Raw genomic sequence first — 21,636 nt, 5'->3', positions numbered from 1 at the left:
ACTAAACATTGGGGGCCAATTCACAAAGGTAAACTTAGACCAAAAGTCTAAGTTTATGACTTTTGGTATTCACAAAGATAAGTTATGAGTAGAATATTTACATCCGCACTAGGGCGGAATCTTTGCACTTGAGGCAGAACCTCCGTTCCTAAGGGCGGAGACTCCGCTCTGCATTCGGAGTGGATTCTCCAGCCCCGGAGTGGAATCTCCACACATGCGGCTGTTGTTTAGGGAGAAACATCTTCCTTGTCGGCATTGGATTCTACTGTTGCACTGTGAAACATACATTCCAGACGGTCCGACGGACCCCCGCGGTTGGTGTGGACTGTTTCTAGCCTCTTTACTGGTGATAGTGTTGGAAAGATTGGAAATTGGTTTTCAACGGCAGGAAGAGGAATTCTAAAAGCTCTGCTAATGCCAATAAGAATAATAGGGCTTTGTTTGCTGTTTCTGTATACATTATCCTTGAGCTGTAGATATTTTATTTCCTACAAAAAAGAAGAGAAAAGAAATCTCAAAAGAGATTTGCAAAAGATTTGGCTCTAAATGGTATCATAAATGACAATGATATAAAATCACTAAAGTACAGAGGCCAGAAGACATAAAGACGAGAGTCAACAGATGATGAGAGTGCTCTTGGAACGATTTCACATGTGAAATAACATGGTTAATACAACCATCAGACAGGGCTGACTTTGCTTGTAAATCTCAAGGATAAAACAATGCAGTGCCCAAGTTTCATAGATGTTTCAAGCTGAAAGCTGCTGTATTACTCTTAATGATCAATCTGTAAAATACTATATGGTATTGAATAGTACATTTCGGTCCTTTTGGAATTGTTTATGTAGTTCTATCCCGTCTCTTCCCACTCCATCAACCATGCCCCCACCTGCTCATGGCCACCCTCAGAAGCAATCATGTTGTAAAATGCTAATGGGGGGTTAGCCGGTATGTAGCTCTTAAGTATACGTTCAATTGTATTGTACACTTTCACCAGTAACTGAAAGAAGAGTACTGCCCATGCAGAGTTTTCAGCTATTTAGGCTCAGAGATATTCGTTAACATGGATAGCTTACATTTGTGGAGAATATTTCTCAGTTGTTAATGCCAGGTATAAAAATGCAGTCTCACTGGTAGAGTAACACAGCCAGCATCGCCAGCAGAACTGGAAAAGTTATCTTTCCATAAGGGTATTATGCAAGCATTTTGTTGACTTGAGTCACGTAAGATTGAGTAGAACATTGCTAGCATTCAGACCAAGAACTCTACCAAGCAAATAATATTAATTTATTTTCTTTATTTTTTTTGTTTCTAAAATTTATTTTAATGTTTCATGTTTTTGCTAGACACTGCACTTTCTTAAAAGCAGGATCTGCGGTTTTGAGGTTCAGGCATCATTTAGTTTGCATCTCCTCTCCTTGCAAGGCAAAATAGGTGTATGTCAATCTTTTTTGGCTCTTCTAGTAAGAAAGAAAGGTAAGGGTGATAGGAATCCTATAGCTGCTTACCCCACACATGGGCGGATATTCGACATTGCTGTTCATACTGCCCTGGTGTTAAGGACAGTTTGGGAAGATGAGCAGAGGGATGTGAATAGTTGAAAGAGATGGAAACATTTGGAGATGTCTCTTATCTTACAATTGGAATGCATTCAGTGCTAAGCAGAAGGCTTGAAACTCCCCGTTTTGCTTGTTGGGGAGCCACTGCAGAGGCATCAGAGAAGGTCTAACAGTCTTTTTAGATCGACTTGGTCTGTACAGAGATTAAATCTTGCTATTTAAATGGTTTCTTGAGGGAAGGCTGGGGGTAAACACTATTAACTTTGTATTGAGACATTACAATCATGTGGACCACAGCATCCGTATGACTTAGAAGACGTGGAAAGACAATGTTACTGATGATGCACAGTGATACAGTGGACATTTTGCTAAATTATTCAGTTAGCATTTCAATAATAAGTTTGCATTATAGGTGAAACTTAGGTTATGCACAATGTTGTATGAGGGTACGAGGGGCCCATATAGGTGAGCAGTGAAGCGGACATAGTTTCACTATATTCATTTAAGAAACCTCTCTGGTAGGATAGGAATGAGAGAGCAGCAGTAAGAAACTTTTATATGTGCTTTAGCTGAGCTTCACAGCTCACTACCAGAAAATGCCCAAATCCGAGAACTTCTAAGGTATTCTTATCTCTTGTATAGTAGCACTGGACAAACTAACAACTTACTCTTCGGGCAATGCTGGATTGTGTAAGTACTTATAATTAATAAAAACAATCAATACAAACAAGATCATGACATGTTGGTAGCAAGACAAAGCAGTGAAATGGTGAAAATATACCTATGAAATATTACTACAATACAATGGAGAAAACCAAATAAAATTTGGTATAGGTATGTCCAGTTGACCCTAATTGGATAAGCACCTTCTATAAAAGTCTATGAGAACCAAAGCAAGTCCATGGGGAAATAATATAAATGTAGTAAAAACATTTAAATGTCATTCTATTTATTTTTTTATTAAGGTCAGAAAGTAAAGATAGGCTGAATTACACAGATGAGGTCAGCCTGGTATTGAAGGGTTGGCCTGATGGAAAAAGGTATCGTTACACATTTGTCTTAGTGGGTAATCCTCTTTAATAACATTTATCATATTGATTCATCTGGCACATTCTTCAGAAAGCCAGGTGGAATCCACGTTGGGAATCTTTGTTTTAAAGAAAAGATCAGAGGTGAGTATAACTTCAGCAGACGTTGTATACTCTGGGACACTTTCATTGGTTGATCTTTCTGATTATCTTTTTATGGTGTCTCTAACGCCTCCAGGTATGGATGGTTCCATGGCTTTGGATTGTCATTGCACCAGCTCTATTCTCTACTTGCTCCAAACAGATCCTCTTTTATCCTGACAAAAACTATACTCAGCCTTCCATCACACCATCCACCAACACCCGCTTCCTCTTTTTACCAATTACACACAACCATACAACCCTTACACGCCACTCCACGGCTTGCAATAGCTTTTCCAGTGATCAAATCTCACAAACACTCATAACTCTTGTCCATCCCCTTTTACACACACATCACCACACCTGTACTATTCAAATAGCACTCACCACCAGAACTGCACACACAAGTCTTTCACAGAAAACCACAACAATATCTATTCACTACTCCACAAAAACAAAACAGACAAATCTCAAAACATTATATTCCTTACACATATATTCCCTTACTATGTAATCATGTATCTATATATTTATTTTAGCCCTATTGTACAAGGGAAAAAAACGATTCTCTCGAAAGCTTTACTCTGTCCAACCATCACCCTACACCTCTATCAATTTATCCTCAATCTTTACTCTCTCTCATCCCAAACCCTTTCTACTACTATGATCTCCAAAATAACCCTACTAGGCTCCTCCCTCCTCTACATCTCCTGGCTCACCCAAATATTAGTTTATTATGATCTCCCAAACAACCCTACTAAATTCTCCCTTATGTTAGCTCTTCTTTGACTCATCCCAAACCTAATTTTTCCTCTCTGATTCTCTTTCACCCTAATCCCATTCTACAGGCTCTCCCCTCCTCCATCCCTCCTTTATTCATCCTAGACCTCAACTTACTACTATGATATCTCAATTAACACTTCTGGTTTTCTTCCCAACTCTATCCCTCCATTACTCAATTCAATCCAACTAACAGACTTGCATGTCCTCCCCTCAAATTAAGTCGTACCTCCCTATACTAATACTATGCTCATATTTCCCTATACTAACCCACCACTAATCTTTTTGGGTTCTGGAGTAGCGTGCTACTCGCCGAAAAGTATTTTGACGCCTAGTTAGGGGTAGTAAGTGCTATATAAATACAATTACAATACTGAATAGAAAATTGTGCAAAAAAGATAAATAAAAAGAATTTAGTAATCTCTTAATGAGAAATGAAGTTTTAAAACTTACCTAAAACTCTTATCATTGCCTGAACTTAAAACTGTAAATTATGTTGATGATTATTTTGATTTGATTTGGTTTTCATTCATATACAGTGGCAAAGATATAGCGTGGATTTGGAGTCCATTCTTGTAAGTAAAGAAGTTTGAACTTGGACTGGAGTGAAAATTTGGAGTCCTTCCGTGCTATCAGCTGTCTGGTAGCAGAGGATGGTTCACTCAGTGTATGAAACCATAAACAATTTCCCAAGTTAAATTAACATACCTGATTCCTGAAATCCAATGCCCAGAACCTGAAGATCTGACAATGCTGTATTCGAAGACGGTTGCTGTTTGGAGGTGTGAGTATTAATAGAGTGATGCATTGTTTATTGTAGTTGTGCTTTGGTGTGTTTTTAGTCATTAGTATGTTGGATTTGGTTTGTTGTTACTTTTTTAATGTGAAGAGGGTGAAGAGTTTCAGACTCGTTGTAGTCAAAGATCCCGGGATAGATTGAGACTAGTGTAGATGACACTTGAAATTTCTTGTTTGCAGGTTTTTGAAGTATGCTGTGAGGTACCATCACTTCTACAAAGAATAGAAATACTAAAAGTACTGTTGTGATTGTTTAACATTGGTTGATGTTAGCAGAACCTAATTGCGCAAAAAGGGGATCCGGCATTGATTAGAGTGATTTGCGTTTGTGTATTTTTTTGAATGATTGAACTACTGTTATTTCCGTAGTAGAGCAAACAATAATTGAGATATTTATTGTGTTAATTGTAAGTTTGTTGAAGTTTATGGAAGTATGGAGAAATTGTAAAGGAGAGTAAACTGCAGCAAGGAGTAAACAGCATATGTAATAGATTTCGCGATGTGATTGGTCTTTTGGTGTGCTTTCGCGCTGGGACTGGTTGTGATGGTCAGAGGTTAAGTGAATATCACATTGAGATTTGTTAACTGGATTTTGGAAAATATTAGCTGACACAGGAGTGTTTAAATAATCTGATGTATCCGGAACAAAATCAAAACATTGAATTGAGGTTGTTTTGTGTTCAAATTTCTAGTGATCATGAAATGTTTTAAAGAAATTAAGAGTTTGGTAAAGGGGGATGTTACTATTCCAGTACAGAAAGAAGAGTCACCTCCTGTGAGTACGCCTGAGTATACTATTACATTAGAACATGGGTTACACACATGTTTTGGCTTTGTCAAAGGTGCAAGATCACATAAAAGGAAGGTCAATTGAGTTTTCCTAGATATGGAATTTTTGAAATGAGAATTCTTGACAATTTGAAAGGGACATTATACGAGATGAAGCTACCTCCTCGACCGTCACAAGATGAGGCTTTAAATTTATAGGGTAAGGCTGTCTGAGATAGAGAGAAGGAGAAATATCAGGGAAGGACAAAGAGAGCAGTGTGTAATTATGCAGATGGCCAATGGGATGAAGGACAGCGTAGAGGGGGAAAAGCTATCATTGAGGGAAATAGATTGTATCCAGTCATTACAAAAGAAGTTTCAGGAAAAGGAAATATGAAGAAAACAATAGAGGACGGCAAAGAAAAGAAAGAGATAAAAGAAGAGACAGAAAGTGATTCTGGATATGACATTTTAGAAGAAATGTTGGGTACTAGACCTCCAAGTTATGCAACACCAATTGAACAGGTAAAATCAAGTGCCAGTACAAGTAGTACAGTGGCTTCTGCACCTATAGAAATGAGTACAGTACAGACTGAGACCTATGCAGCTACTTCAAATTGTGCCATCAGTTGTGGCTTGACCACAAGTAGCAGTCTCTACTGTGACTAGAAAACCTGTAGTGCGTACTGCAGTGCCAGTACCACTAGTAAATGTACAGACTTTACCTAAGCCAGTTCCAAATGCCCATCTAAGATGTTCAAGGCGCAGTAGGAGGTACACCTGTAACAGGATTTGTCCTGATTTCACAGAATTCATGGATTGTTACTTGGAGACCACCACAGGCAGTGCAAGCACTTATAGTTGGAGGGACACTGGTTTTTACAGCTCCTGTGACTCCCGGAGACATATATCCTACTGAGGAGGAAGGTTTTTCAACTTGGTTGGAGGAAGAAGCAGGGATTTCAAAGACAGAACATGTAGCGTCTCAAGAGCATTTAGACTCTGAAAGGAAAGACCTTTGAACAATCCCAAATTTAAAGTTGAATTAGAGGAGTTAATAAGAGGGTGCTTAGATTTGGAACACTTAGAACAATACCAGAAAATGGAATTAATTTAACTGCTTAAAGAAATTACCCGACAAGCAGCTGTCATACATGATACGCTGACAGAATTGGCCCAGAAATATGAAATTGATCGTTCTAAAAACTTACATTTACAGAGAAGTTACAAGGTGCAACTAGATGGATGATGTAGCAATTGAAAATATGCATGCGACAGGAACGCAGTTGCATATTATGGAGTAAGTGAAATGCATTCATAGACGGGATGAAACTGAAAAATTGCTAATTAAGTGGGCAAAGAAGCATGAAAAGAAAAAGAGGGAAGCTGAAGCGACAGGTAAGAATGACGAGGACAATGAGGGGGAAACTACAGCTTATCCCTAAGGGAAATAGCAGGAGGGATGTATGTACATGTGCCTTGGAGCAGAGGTGATCTCGCAGAATTTATGAACAATTTTTCAAAGTTGAGAGACAAACTAGTACAGTGGTACTCACAGGTAGAATGGTTTGTAAAGATTTCAAAGCTGTTGTGGGAAGATTTTGATACGTTCTTTGATATTGTGGTGCCAACTGATTTGTGGGCTGATTGTAAGACTGTTATAAAATGGCCGTGAGAGGAACCAGTGAGAAATGCTGGGACTAATAATGCATGATCTCCAGTAGTAATAGAGAAGTATGAAGCCGATGGATCGGAACCATCCTCTGCTTCCAGAAAACTGATAACTTGGAAAGAGTCACAATATTCTCTCCGGTACAGCTGTAACCTTTTTTTACTTACAAAACTGGACTCCAACTCCATGCTATATTTTCTTCATCAAGGTGACAGATCTTTGCTACCGTCTATGAATGGAAACCAAATCATATCAAAACAATCATCAACATAATTTTCAGTTTTAAGTTCAGTCAATGATGATAATTTTGGGTAAGTTTTAAAACGTTATTTCTCATTAATAGATTAGTAAGTTCTTTTTATTCATCTTTCTATTCAATTAGTAAATCAGATAATCTGGTCACAGAAATCATCAAGTAAAATACGGTTAGAATCATCAATGATGAAAAATACAGTGTGTTCCATGAAGGGAATTAGTCTCTATTATTTATAAAAGGAACCTAACCTACGAGATCCCATAAAGAGTTCCTGGAAAAGAACAAGCTCAAATAAGCATTGAAACTAATTTAGAATTAAGTAGTCAAACTCCCTATAAAGAGTAATTCTTGAAACTCAACTGAGTCTCATCTCTCTCAAAAGCATTAGCACAAAGTCGCAGTAGCAAGCTGTACAGAAATAAATCTCGATCAGGAAATTAGGGCAACAGATACGGCAGTCACTGTACCTGTCAGGGTCAAAATGGATAGAGACACCTACAATTGTCATCTACAAAGTGTCAGGCAACAGCAGTCACAGTCAGTAGAAGCTCACAGCTAAGCACAAGTGGACAGGAATGGGGCAAGAGGATCAAGTGGCTCTAACTAACTAGAAACATGCACTAATATAAAAGACATGAGAACATGCTATTAACAAAGTTGCAGGTCTGATCATTCCCATCCAATGAGAAGTCATCTTCCGACAGTAAGCAACTTCATTGTTCATTTCCCACATCAAACACATGGAGTTAACAATCCATTATCAAATTGTATCAATCCATATTATAACATTTGTATGACGGAATGCTCAGTCTTGGTTCCCTTGGAAGACTATTGCAGTGTGTATTCTGTTATTTATTCAATGTTTCACTGTGGAACAATGAACTACACTGAAGACAAACATTTGCTTGCAGAGCTCTAGTTAGGTAACAGCATTCACATTTCTCACAAGCCTAAGTTTATTGGTAGATACACAATTTTCTATTCAAGATTATATTAACATATGGAAAAGTTTAGTTCAGTTCTTTGAGAGAAATGTAGCTTAAGAAAGGAATGCATTTTAACTACTCGGCACATTCTGCAGTTATGACAAAATCCAAGCAAGTCACATTAAAGTCAAGCTATTGAATACATTTGTGCATGGGTCAACATTTCCTAAAGAACATTTATTTATTAAAGGAAAAGTCTAGTTAAGATCCACTAGTGAAAATGACTGCCTGGTGCATTTTGCACAATTTGTCTATGTGTCATTTCTAAAATGCATTTTTGCTTTGATATCTAAGGTAAATTAGCATTGTTGCTAATTATTTCTATATGCAGATTTTCGATTTCGACACCTGTCTTGAGACTTCGGACGATCAAGGCCAGCTAAGCTTGATGTCTTTTTGAATGCCTCACTGTTCCCTTTCTTTTTTTGGTTAGTGCACTAAGTCTGAGTCTCCCTCTGGCAGTAAAAAGGGCATATACAATATTTCGTATTTTTGTGAGCCTTTACCTGTTGTTTTCTGCATACTTGTGCGGCATTTATTTTTGTTACTACCTTCCCAGGAGCCAGGATGGGATTGAGACTTTGTGTTTATTGAACATTATCGTTATCTGTGGAGTTTGTTTTTACCAATATTCTCTGTTTATTCTGGCATTCTGTTCTTATGCAGTTAATATGAACTCCTGGATTATTTCCTATGAAGTAATAGTATCTCTGGCTTGTTTAACTACCTTTGTTGCATCACATGGGTGAGTGAACCATGGGTGATTGGAGGCAAGGGATTCAGGGTTGCATCTCTGCACATTCTGATATATCTAAATGTTGCTTATTGCTTTTTCTTTTGTTTACTCTTGAAAGGGCGTAGCAACATTGGACGTACATCCAGAAACATGAGGGATTATGTCATGTGCCACACCGACAGCCATCATTTTACCGTGGTTATTCCTTTCTCCCTATTTTCTTTCCCCCTTTTCCTTAAGGGTTGGTCGCCCGCACCTGTTGACATTTTGGGTATTGAGGGATAGCCAGAAGGGGAAAGGTAGGACTATCTCTGTTACCGCTGTACCTGGATTTTAGGTGAGTGGGACTTTGACACGGAAGACTGACGTGGGGCCAGGAATTCTAGTCCTACGTCTTTCCAGGCCTGAACCTGCCCGGGCAGGCAATCATCTTGTAATTTACCAAGGTGATCTGGTGATAAGAAGTCCTGGTGGCAGCAATCAGTAAAGCTTGTATTGTGGTGAGGTTATTGGGTGGAGTCCTATGGGGCTGGATTGATGAGGTGGCTGCTAACATGCAGTTGGACGCCAAGCCAGTTTAATTTGGAGAAAAGCTGCAATTAATATCATTCAAGTCAATAGATAACAGTAAAATTGATAATACAAAAAAACTTTCTCACAGTGAATACACTGAGGTACATAATCACAGAGCTGTCCCTGACTCATTTTATTGCTTGCTATACCCACACTGCTACGTTAGCACTGCATTACAATCAATGTGAGAATAAAACTTACTCTCTGTCCCACAGAAAAAGCCAGCCAATGTTTAATAGATTTGCCAAAATCCAAAGCTCAAAAAAGATTGCTGGATGAATGCTGGGTGTACAATATGTGTAATCAACGCCAGTCCTGGAAAATAGAATACATTATAAGTTATTCCCTTGAAAAGTGCAGACATATCAATCTTCTCCTATGCACAAATATACTCTTCAATTATTTTGGTAAATCAGATAATTAATAACACATTTTGGATGAAAATCTCTAACATATTGATTCAAAATATTCAATGAAAAACCCTAAAAGCATAGTGGGTTAGTAGACAAAAATAACCAGAAGGCAGGTAACAATATACTTTTACAAAGTTTCATTCTTTGGCGTAAGTAAGTCTATAAAGGTAAACATTAATGCTTAAAGAGTGGTGTGTTTGAATATTGCTTATGTTTCAACCTAACTGCATCCGTTACCAAGGATATTACTTCAGGGTCAGTGTTCTGGTCGTTATATTTGGTGTGCTTAATGTGTGGTGGTTTGCACCTTAAACAATTTGAAGACAAATTAGTCCATCAACTGGGCCAATACTTGTAGCTTGATCAAAAACATATTTGATAAAGCGATATCCCATTATATTGCTTTACGCACTTCCTACCGTACATATAACAAAAACATTCATGAGGACAGTGTAGCTAACAGTGGTTCGGGGCCTGATTCATAGTTTGGTGGATGGAGTACTCCATCACAAACGTGACAGATACCCCGTCTGCTTTATTACAAGTGCCATAGATAAAAATAAGGTATATGATATCTATTACATAAACTCGATATCAAGCCAACACCTAATTGTAAACACTCCTGCCCTGGTGGGCTTCTGTCTATGCTCTGATTTACTCACAAGATGAACAGACGCTAACTTCTTTTAAGAACTATAGATCAGACAATTCGATTAATAGAATTGGTCTAATCTATGGTGCTTAAATATTGCAATTATGTGCCTTTGTTTTGAATAATTTGGAGAAGTTAGCATCTGTTATTCTTGTGAGTTTCCTTCCTTGGGTTCTTCTCCGCATTTATATTTCAGGGACCCTCTTTTGCTCTTGATATGCTCTGAGTAACGACATGAATAAACAATTGTGACATCTAACAGAACATTGGGCCACATGCATCAAACATAGGAATTGCGATTCCTAAATTGTGATTTTTAAGAAATAGCAATTTAGAAATCACAATTCCTTATGCATGTAGGAATCGCAAAGTTTTTGTGATTCCTACACATTCCTTATTCGCGACAAACAAATTGCGAATTACAATTAAGGAATGGCTTCCCATTCATTCCTTTGGGCCTAGAGGCTCATTGGAATTAATGGGAATTGCATCCGCAATTTAAATTGCACATGCACTTTCAAGGGTGCAAGGGTGCCAAAAGGACACCCTGATACACCCCTGAAAGTGCAAATAAAAAACATGTTGCACACAAACATGCCACATAGAACTTTGAAAAATGCATTTTTCAACTTTTTCACAAATTACCATCAACTTTAAGTTGATGGTAATTTGTGTTTCTTAAAAGCATTGCATTGCATTGAGGGAATCGCAATTTGCGATTCCTTAAATGCAATCGTAATTTAAGTATTTGCAAATTTTGCAATTACTTAAATCGTGCCATAAATAAACAGCTCAATGGCTTTAGGGGCAGAGAGATACCAACAAAGAACATAAAATGTTTCTAAAAGAATCGTTTATTTGTGTTTAGAGGTCACTATTGTTTATTCATGTCATAACTCAGAGCATTGACAGAAGCCCAGCAGGCAGGAGTGTTCAAGAGCACACGTTGTTATAAGATTTATGGTATCATTGAATGCATTTTTATGAGGAGGATGTGGAATTATTTTGCACATATCAATGTATGCCCATTAGGCTGGAATTAATTTGTACAAAGTAATGTATGCCCATTAGGGCTTTATTATTACATGAAACATGTATATAGCCTGCATACCTTTCTCATCACCGCCTGCTGCCAGGGACTCCAGCCCCCATAACCCATAGCGCCAGGAGGTGCCAACGCGAGGCCGCAAGCGCCCGGAGGCGCATAAAACCAGTGTGGGACGCGCGAGGCATGCCCGGGCCGCACCCGGGCCAAGGGCGTGCCCATCTGCGCAAAGTCAGCAGCAGTAAGAGGCGGGCGGGGCTCTGCAGTAAGCTGGTCCCTCTTGGTATATCGGGATGAATCGTCTTCCATTGGTATTTACCTCCCTTATTTCTTTTATTTTCTTTTATTGGAATTTGAAGCTGTAAAGTTAATCTCAAATATTGTTAGGTGTACCCCCTAGAGTGGACTACTGTCCCTGTTAAGTACCTGGGGGTTTGGATTCACAGGGATCCGCAAGAAGTTATAAGATCCAATTATGGTACAGCGATATCAAAACTTGAAGACCAGGTGGCCCGGTGGATAAGGTTGCCTCTGACGTTTGCTGACCGGGTCGCATTGATAAAAATGGTGGTGCTGCCGAAATGTTTGTATCTGTTTGTAAATGTACCTATTATTCTGACGCAGCACTTCTTTGCTACACTACGATCATTGCTGATCACTCTAACGGGTTAGCTGGGAGACCTTAACGAAACCTTATGGGATGGGTGGTTTTGCAGTGCCTGACATGCACCTATACTATCTATGTGCACAGGCGCAGTATGCCTATTACTGGCAAAATGCACCGCCATTCACGCCGCATGTTGCGGTCAAGGCTGGGGCTGTGCACCCGATACCTTTAAAAGCAATGATTGTGAATACACATACGGTGTTTGAGCGGGATGAGATAGACACAGTACAATGTACAACCCGTGCATGGCACACTTTGGGGAAGCGTGCTCAACAACTTCCGCTATATGCACCAGCTATGCCTCTACTGCATCATACAGCACTCTCTGTGACAGGTGAGACTGGCTCTCTTAGGGTACTGCACAAGGCTGAAATGCGGAATGTAGGCGATGTATTTCCCGATGGAACATTTATCAGCTTGCAGGACTTCTTAAAGGATGAGTTGAATGTTGCTATGTTGACGTTTGTTTACACTAGGCTGCGATCTGCCATGCGTGCCCTATACCCATGCTTCCCTGAAGAGCCCTCAACATTGGGTGCTCTGCAGCTCATTTACACTGCGCAGTCTAAAAATAAATTGATCTCGCGTTTGTACTCTGCCTCGCAACTAGATGAAGGTGCTGTTGCAACGAGCTCTAGGGATAAATGGAATGCTATTCTGCCGCAGTCACTTACGGATGATGAGTGGGAAGAATGTTGTGGAATGACTGGTCGTTTTGCGATTAATGGTAATCTCAAACTTATCAATTATAAATACGTTCATCAGATGTTTTATACACCAGCGCAGTTATATAAATATGGTTTGAGAGAATCTCATTGCTGTAGAAGGTGTGGTGTTGATGACGCTGATTTTCTACATTTAGCATGGGCGTGTCCTAAGGTGGCTGCTTTTTGGGTGGATGTGGTGACGGCCCTGACTGAAATGGTGGGTGAAGCAATCGAATGTGATATGAAGTTGTGCCTGTTGGATAACGTAATGAAACTCCTGTCTAGTACTTCGAAATTGGTGGCAATGTCTATACAGTTGGCCAAACGTAGAGTTGCGTTAAACTGGGATGGACGACCGGCCCCCAAGCTAGCACAGTGGTTGCATGATGTTGCCTATTGCCGTGATCAACTCACCTGTTATGCAGAGGAGCTCCCATGTGCATCTAGACCACGTGATGTGTGGGGTCCATTTACGGCCTACATGTTAAATCATACTACCGCCTGCCGCTCTTCAAAATGTGCACAAAGTTGATATTGATGGATTGTGCTGACTCTCTGCTCTTGTGTTGTAAGCCGTCTATGTCCTGCTTTTTATAATCATAGTTATGTATGTGGCACGGATTGTATTCATACTGAACAGCTGTATTGTTGTTTATGTTTGAAAATTCATAAATAAAATAATTTAAAAATATATATATATATATTGTTAGGTGGCTATTTTTCCTCCTTCCTTTGTCCCTGTGGGCTTGAGGGTTTGGGGGTTTGGTGAGAGCTGTTGAGCATTTCTCCTTAGAGTACAGTGGTTGTATATATCTAACCAAGGGGATCTGAGAAAGATGGGTAAAAGATAAGGCCACAATAGGGCTCAAGCATGGATAATCCTAAAAGGAAAAAGAAGTCCCTTGGTGCAGTCTGCCACGAGACCATGGACCGAATTGAGTCAATATTGACTGAGTGCCAGGAAATAGCTGATGTCAGTCCATCAAGCTCTCCTACTCAGGCAGGTAACTCAGTCAGATCAGCTGTAAATATAGGTGAAAATTCTGTAGCTCAGACACTCATCTCACCTAAAACATCACAAGGGAAAAAGTCAGCCAAGTTAAATTCACAAATGTTTAATCAATGCTCTATAGGGAGGAGCAAGGGCCTGGTAAAAAGACCTTCCAATCCGGAATTTGATTCGGCCATATCTGTACAATGCACCAAGTCGAGTGGGTACCCTAGTGTGGCACATGTTACTCAAGTCGAGTGCCACAACAGATTTGATGTCCTTGTTCATGAGGAGATAGGGGGTGCAGGAGTCGGACTAAATAATCCCGAAGAGCTTTGTAAAGTCCCTGCTTCTGAGGTGCATGCATTGAAGTCGCTGATTGAGTCACTGAGAGAGGAGGTTGTCACCCTTAGAAGGAAGGTTGCCACCCTAACCGAGATGGCAGCTTGTGGGAAGGGGGTGTACCGTGGGTCTTTTTCAGCACCCTCATCAGCATCACAACTTATAGTAGAAGATTGGGGTTATGGGCCTCATCCATGTGGGCATGCTGAGCCATCTAATAAAGTGGCCCCTGCAAGTATTTTATATCAACCCTCAGATTGAACTAGGAATCACCACCAAAATAACACAGCTGCACTAGCAGCAAGAAACACACAGCAGGGAGTTGGTTACGTCAGGTTCGGACTTGGGGCCCCAGATAGAGGTGAGGTGATCCTAGGTGAAGGGTATACCCCCAGGTTGGGTTGCAGGGAAATTCAGGGGATGGGGTCAGTAAGGGAAAGAGTCTATATGAGGCCGAGTGACCAGGGTGTTCAAGATGTGGTTTACCTCACTGAAGTTTCCAAACTCTCTTGGGCTGGGTCCGAAGACCTGGACTCATTAAAAAACAAGGTCATTCACTGGCTGAGATCCACCCGCAACTGTTACTCTATTATTAGAGATGATATTAAATCTGTAGGAAGATTTAGCTCACCCGGGGCTGCTAGGGATACGATTGAAGTTACATTTTTTGGTAAGGGCATGGTCGCTGGGCTACTGGCGATTGATTCTCGCACTATCCCCCTGGTAAACACTTCTATTTCTATTAGGTATAGACACCCACTAAGGCTGGAGCTAGTGCCCCATAGATCTACGGGGAACAGACCATGTACCTGCCCTTGTGGAGTAGGGAACGGCCAAAGGTGACTGCATCCCGGTGACAGAATGTCTATTGACAGAAACCTAGGGTATCCAGGGCCACCATTGAGTCCGCCCCCACCAGAAGTTCCAACATTTAGAGGTCTAGCACATAATATCGAGACTTGTGGTGAGCCTTCCACTGCTAATGTAACTAGTGGTACAGTTCCTAAATGTGGCACTATAGAAGGTGGGGCCCCTGTTTTTCCTGTTTTAAGGGTTCTAGTGTGGAACATGGCAGGGATTTCAAAATTGCTATCTGATCCAGATTGGTGTAGTTTTGTGGACACCTATGATGTAATCCTATTTCAGGAAACATGGAGTATGTCTACCCCTTTTAGAAGTGGCTTCTCTGCCTATGCTATTGATGCCACTAGGAAAGAGCAGGGTAGACCCTCTGGAGGCCTAGCAGCATGGGTGAAAAATGCACTAGGGTCTAAAGTCAAGCTCCTTCATGTTAACTCACAGGACGTTCTAGGCTTTGAACTGACTTTGTATAGTGGCTGGAAGGTTAGAATTTTTAATGTCTATATTAGATTGGTCCGTGCCCTAGAGGAAACAAATACTATTCACATACTAGATCACGCTCTGGACGAGTATTCGGATAGTGCCCCTGTATTAGTGGCAGGCGATTTTAATTGCACTTTTGAACCCCTTGCCCTTACCCCTCCAGACTTGACTGAGGATTGGAATCGTGAGTGGTCAATTCCACCTTTAGACCTACCAAAAGTAAGATGGACGAAGAGGGGAGGCCAGGTGCTCGCCCTTACTCTGCAACATAATTTAAGCAAAATATGGGAGAACTAGGTCTGATCCTAACGGGGACTGTACTTTTAACAGACCTGGTCACACAAGTAGAATTGACCATTGCTTAATTCCTCCCAATCTCTGGCCCTTAGTGGATGATATGGCAGTGGTGAAAAGATTTGAGAGTGACCACAACGCCCTTGCCGTTACTCTTATTAAACTGGGCACCCCACAGATCGATATCAGGGGGTGCCCTGATTTGGTTGTGCTCTCTGTTACAAACAACCAAGGATCAATCAAGTGGGGTTGGGTGTAAGAGCATCTGGTAGCCCTTGAAGCAGTTAAGAGTAAAGTGTGGCAGTTGATTAAGGAGTTAGGGAAACTCCCCGCCAAGGATGCTGTCGAGAGCCTGGGACCTTGCCATGAGGTTTTCTTTAGTGAGATGAGGGATATGCTTAGTCGGTCCCCTAAAGTGCGGGAAAGGGGGGGAGGACACTGCACAGACCCGATGCAGGATACTAAGAGCGCCTGGTACAACCAGGACTGCAGAAAAGCTAAGGGGTCGCTTATTAGTGCAGTAAAACGAAGGGCGCATCCTGAGATTCTCATTTGTAGAGCCAAGTATAGACAGGCTATTGACAGAGCTAGAAAGGATAGGGAGGGTTCTCTTTGGTTTTCCCTACATACTACATTAACAGATAAAGATCCCAAGACTTTTTGGAGAAAAGCAGCATATTGGTTTAAGGGAAATAGGCCAGCCCTGGAAAACACTGTCCAGCCTGAAGACAATGGCAATCACGCAAGTAATGAGACTAGTGAGATGTGGGTTGAGACTCTTGGTGGGGAAGGAGAAATTCTGGTTTTCTCAATGGAGGAAACCCAAATGGCGATTTCATCTTGTGTGCCTACGCGAACCCCCAGACCAGACAGAATTCCCAATGATCTGTATAGAGAGGATAAATTGCTCTGGAGTTCCCAAATAAATTTAGTAAAACACCTGATCATGTCTGCTGCCCCTATACCATCATATCGTGGGAGATTGCAGAGATAGTGCCCATTTACAAAAAGGGGGACAGAGCCAAGCCGATGAACTATAGGCCGATAAGTCTCATTGATTCCCTTCAGAAATTCTTTTGTAAACTTCCAGGCGGGTTTTCGTACAAAGGTCAGTACTCTGGACCAGGCCTTCCGCCTTCTTTGCACTTACTGGAAGGAAGTAGTTGTTAAGGGGGGGAAATTATATTTGGCCTTTGTTGATTTGCGTACAGCATTTGAGCTTGTCCCCCCGGGCCAGACTCTGGAGAGTATTGAAAGAGATGGGTCTGCCGGCAAATCTTTTAGACATTTTAATCAGACTACATTCATCTAACGCAGCACAGGTTAGGTGGGGCGCAAACAACCAAGTAACAGGAACCTTCCCTGTCCAACGTGGAGTGAGACAGGGATGTGTGTTAGCCCCCACTCATTTTACTCTTTTGATTTTTTAGATAGGACGGCTGTGATGCCCCTAAAATTTGCGTAAGAAGAGTGCCTGCATTATTGTTTGCAGATGCCACACTTTTACCCTTTAAATCACCGCTGGGTCTTCAACAACTCTTGAATGATTTTATAAGGTTTTGTGATGATAGGGGTCTGATTTAAATGAGGCCAAAACTAAGTACATGATTTTTAACGGAGGAATGAATAAACTGACAAAAAGATCTGTATGGGCTGGGAGGACTAAACTGGAGCACGTTTAAGTTTTTAACTAGTTAGGTATCCGTCTGACCTCATAGATCCACTGGGTGCCCAATTGAGAAAGTAAACTTACAACTAACTCACCAGTGTGCCCTCATTAGTAAAATACATAGGAAGGGGCGTGCCCAGGAGCGTCAAGATAGTGGTCGCACTCTAGAAGTGCTCCGGACCCCTCCGTCACCCGCTCCTTAATCCACCACCATCGGAGAAGTCTTACCCTGATACCCGACTGTCCTGGACCCCGGAGCCCTTCCTAGAGGCGGTGTGGGAGGCATCCGGGTGGCACAGACAGCCCTTGCTGAGGAAGCCCTGCCTCGAGGTGACCCCAGGATGGCGGCCCCATCGCGGCGATCTCCCCGGTCCATTCCAAACCCCTGAGTGCTGGGGTTGCTCATAGTGTGGCGCAGAGACGTGAGGATCCTGGGGAGCTGTTGTCGGCACCCCGGCTGGAATCTGCGGTGCTGACCCCCTCCTTGGCGACAGTTTTTGCCTGGATGGCCTGGAGTGTGGAGGGTGGCCTAGGGAGGCCATGCCTGACGCACATCCTGAGGCTGACCCTGCGGTGCAGGTATGCTGGGACATGCGATCGGCCGTCAATCGGGCGGCAGGGAGGATAGGTGCTTCTTCCCCCAGCGTTCCTCTGGGCCCCAACCTGGTGGAGCCCGTACAAATTCCTGGTTGGGTGCCGGGCCTGGACTCTGAGTCTGCGGTTGGTGGCTGGGGGGGACTGTGCTCATGCACTGACCGGGTGCCGCAACGTCAGCGGTGTCCTCAGCTGTTAGTCAGAAAGCGGCGGAGGGGGCATATGGTCCAATTTCCTCCCCCCTGCGGCATCGCATGGGAGCCTGGACCAGAGTTATGGAGGCCCCACACGGACGTAGGCCCCCATCCTGGGAGGAGACTGTACGCCGGGAGAGGCTACGAGGCCTTGAGGAGGACTGCTGAGGAGGTGAGGACTGGGGTGTCCGCTGGCTCTGGCCTGTTGCCGTGCTTGGCCTTGACCCTGGGTGGTGGGGGATTTGGCTGTAGGTTCGGCAGTGGGGGTCCGTCTTCCTGCAAACCCCCACCACCACCCCGGTGCATCTTGGGGCCCCTGGGTATATGGGGTTCCCCGCGCCCCTCTGGCTGACAGCAGTGGTCTTAGACCGGCGGTGTGCGGAGGGCACTTCGGCTGCTGACTCGAGTGGTGACAAGCTGAGAGACCACTTTCCTTCTTGTGGGCTGCTGTGGGCCCGGCGACCAGGGGTGGGCAGAGCCCTTCGGTTTCGGCCACCGCATCGGGTGGCGGGGTGTGAGGAGTCTTTTTGTTTTTCTCGCGCTCCCCCCTAACCCCCGGCTGGCCCGCTCCCTGCACATCCTAGGGTTGCACCCTGTTCCCTCACTTGAGCCGGCCCTTGTGCCCCGGTCCCGGCGTTGATCCCGGCCCACCTGTGAAACCACACTCGCCTGAACTCTCACCCGTGGATACGAGTGGGCCTGCTGAGAGAGAGCATTGGCCGTCGGTAGGGCGGCAGAGCAGCCTGGGCCCTCCCCATCCTCCTCCTTTGTTCCTCCTTCTTCCTGCCTGATCACCAGAGGAACGTTTAGACCTCCTACTCTGCTGGGCGGCGGCCATGAGTAGAGACAAAGCATCAAAAACTCCCGCCACCCAGACTAAAATAGACCGGTTCACTACCACGGACTCTGGGGCGACTGGAGGGACTGTGGACAAGGACGCCCCCTCCGCTGCAGACCTGTCCACTATCCTCCAGGCTATCCATGCCTTGCAATCTTCGGTGGAGGGCAAGATTGCTGAAGACCAGGTTGATGTGACTCTTATCCGGCAAGATCTTCGCAATGCCGCGGCCCGGATTAAAGAAAACGAATCCCGTATATCCACCATGGAGGATGACGTTCAGCAACTTAAAGATCGGGTCGCTCGCCTCCAGTCTCAAACCCAGGAGCTTCATCGATGGGCTGAAAATGCCGAAAACAGATCCCGTCACAACAACCTTCGCCTGATGGGATTTCCGGAGGGTGCGGTGCAGGGTCGGTTGGCAGACTTTGTGGAACGCTGGTTGCTCTCATGGATGCCCGAGGGCTCCCTCTCCCCATGGTTTGCGATCGAGCGGACGCACCGCTTACCTGTGCCCAAACTGCCGCAGGGAGCGCCTCACAGACTGATCATACTGCGGATCCTTAACTTAAAGGATCGAGACTTTGTATTGGCCGAAGCCCGTAAGCAGCAACATCTCAAGTATGAAGGTCAGACAATCATGATCTTCCCCAACTATACTCGGGAGGCCAGGGCCAGCACCACTCGTTTGGGGAAGCCAAGCAGAAGATGCGCACTCCCAACATACAATACAGGCTCCTCTTCCCGGCCTGCCTACGAGTAGTGTTTCAAAACAGAAACCTCTTCTTTGACACCCCTGGGGAGGCATGGACATGGGTGACAGAGGCTCAAAGCCCCGAATCCATCACCCGCAAACAGTGCTGGAGGTACCTCCGAGACATTCCTGCTCCTTGGCTGCAGCACAACCGCTCCTGTAGGTGGCGGGGCCAGAGGCGAGCCCATTCAGACTCACCATTGAGCCCCTCTCGTCAGCCGACGCCCTGGGCGCTCTCCGGAGATCCCCTTGTCATGCGACAGTCTGGTTCCTTGGACCCTGGGGGTACCTCACCTTGCCCATCACTGTTGGACCTACTGGACACGGACCTCTCTCGCAGCCCGACACTTCATACAGGTCCCGCTTGAGCCCACCTTTATAAACCGGCTGCAACCAGCTCCACACCCGGATGCTGCACTTCAACTTACTACTAACTCTATATCCCGATGGACACAGCCACACACATTCTACTATGAGGAGGCGTCTTCCACGATTCCCCATTCCCAAGTGTTCTAGTTTGGTTCTCTCTTCGTTCTCCATTGTTAGGGCGCAGAAGCTTCCGTTCCTGAAGTATAGGGAGGGGGGAGGGGGTTTGGTTGGTGGGGGCTGTTGTCCCGGTTGGTTTTTATTGTTTCATTTGTTTATTGCACCAGCTTTCTTTTCCAGCTGCGAAACGAGCGCGCAAAGCCCATAATTATGGAATTGCAACCACTACCTCGTGCAAATGCATCACTTCGACCACAACGACCACCCATGCTGGGTGTCTGGCCCCTCGCCCACTTTCCCAATGTCTGACAACTATACCAGGATGGCGTCGCTTCACATAATGTTCTGGAATGTTAATGGCCTCCTGGATGAGGTCAAGCGCACAGCGGTCCTGCGATATGCCCAACGTCACACTAAAGACATACTCCTGCTCCAGGAGACCCATTTGTAAGGCAATCATTGCCCCTTCCTGGCACGATATGGTTATGGCGGAGTCTGGCACTCCGGCTTTAACTGGGGATCGAGAGGGGTGGTTATCCTGGTGCGCCATACCCTTCCATTCATGGTGCGCAAGGCAACCCATGACCCTCAGGGCTGCTTTGTCATCCTGGAAGGGTACCTTGTGGACCAGCCTCTACACCTGCTCGCTGTATACTACCCCCCTCCCTGCTGACCTCCACAATTCAGTGACTCGCCACGCTGGTTGCTGCCCTGCCCCTGGGCATGACCATCATTGGGGGATTTTAGTGCAGTCATGGACCCTGGCCTTGATACAGCCACGGCCCCTTCCACCTCCAGGATTGCCCAATCTGGCCTCCTGTCGACTTAGGCTGCCACTCTAGGTCTCGGGGATGCTTGGAGACTCTGGCACCCGACAACTCGACTCTACACCCACACATCGGCTTCCCATTACGCACATGCACGACTAGATTATGTCTTCCTACCGGCCTTGGACTGTCGAGCAATTCAGGCTATCACCATCCTTCCCAGGGGCCTATCGGATCACTCCCCAGTGGCGATGCAGGTGGGCAACCTCCCTGAATTTTCGCGCCCGATCTGGTGGTTAAACGCCTGGTTCCTCCAAGACAAGGAATTCTGAGATCAAGTGGGAGATGAGCTTCACCATTACTTCACCACTAATCAGGGATCGGTTTCCTCATCTGGCACCCTATGGGAGGCCGTTAAGGCCACCATTCGAGGCTTTGCCAAAGGCCAACTCAAACTTAAGTATGCAAAGCAGGACTCCCAACTCACGCTCCTGGAGGCCCAGGCTGACCTGCTAGAGACTCAACCTTCGGAAGAGAGCACCGAAGCCCAGGATAGGAGGCTAGCATTTCTGAGGGACAAGA

General features: G+C 44.1%; 1 protein-coding gene across 1 annotated transcript in view; it reads right to left on the bottom strand.

The window, feature by feature from the left end:
• LOC146822752 (uncharacterized) overlaps positions 1-21,636 on the bottom strand; it is a 381,837-nt gene that overhangs the window by 192,522 nt on the left and 167,679 nt on the right. Inside the window, exon 3 of the mRNA XM_085606938.1 lies at positions 9,499-9,612. Coding sequence (XP_085463064.1) covers positions 9,499-9,612 — 114 coding nt within the window. The remainder of the gene's footprint in view (positions 1-9,498; positions 9,613-21,636) is intronic.

The sequence above is a fragment of the Triturus cristatus genome, chromosome 5_2 (assembly GCF_964204655.1).
Source record: "Triturus cristatus chromosome 5_2, aTriCri1.1, whole genome shotgun sequence".
Taxonomy (NCBI): domain Eukaryota; kingdom Metazoa; phylum Chordata; class Amphibia; order Caudata; family Salamandridae; genus Triturus; species Triturus cristatus.
Note: the sequence above shows the minus strand (reverse complement) of the source record. Positions and strands in the feature narration are given on the sequence as shown.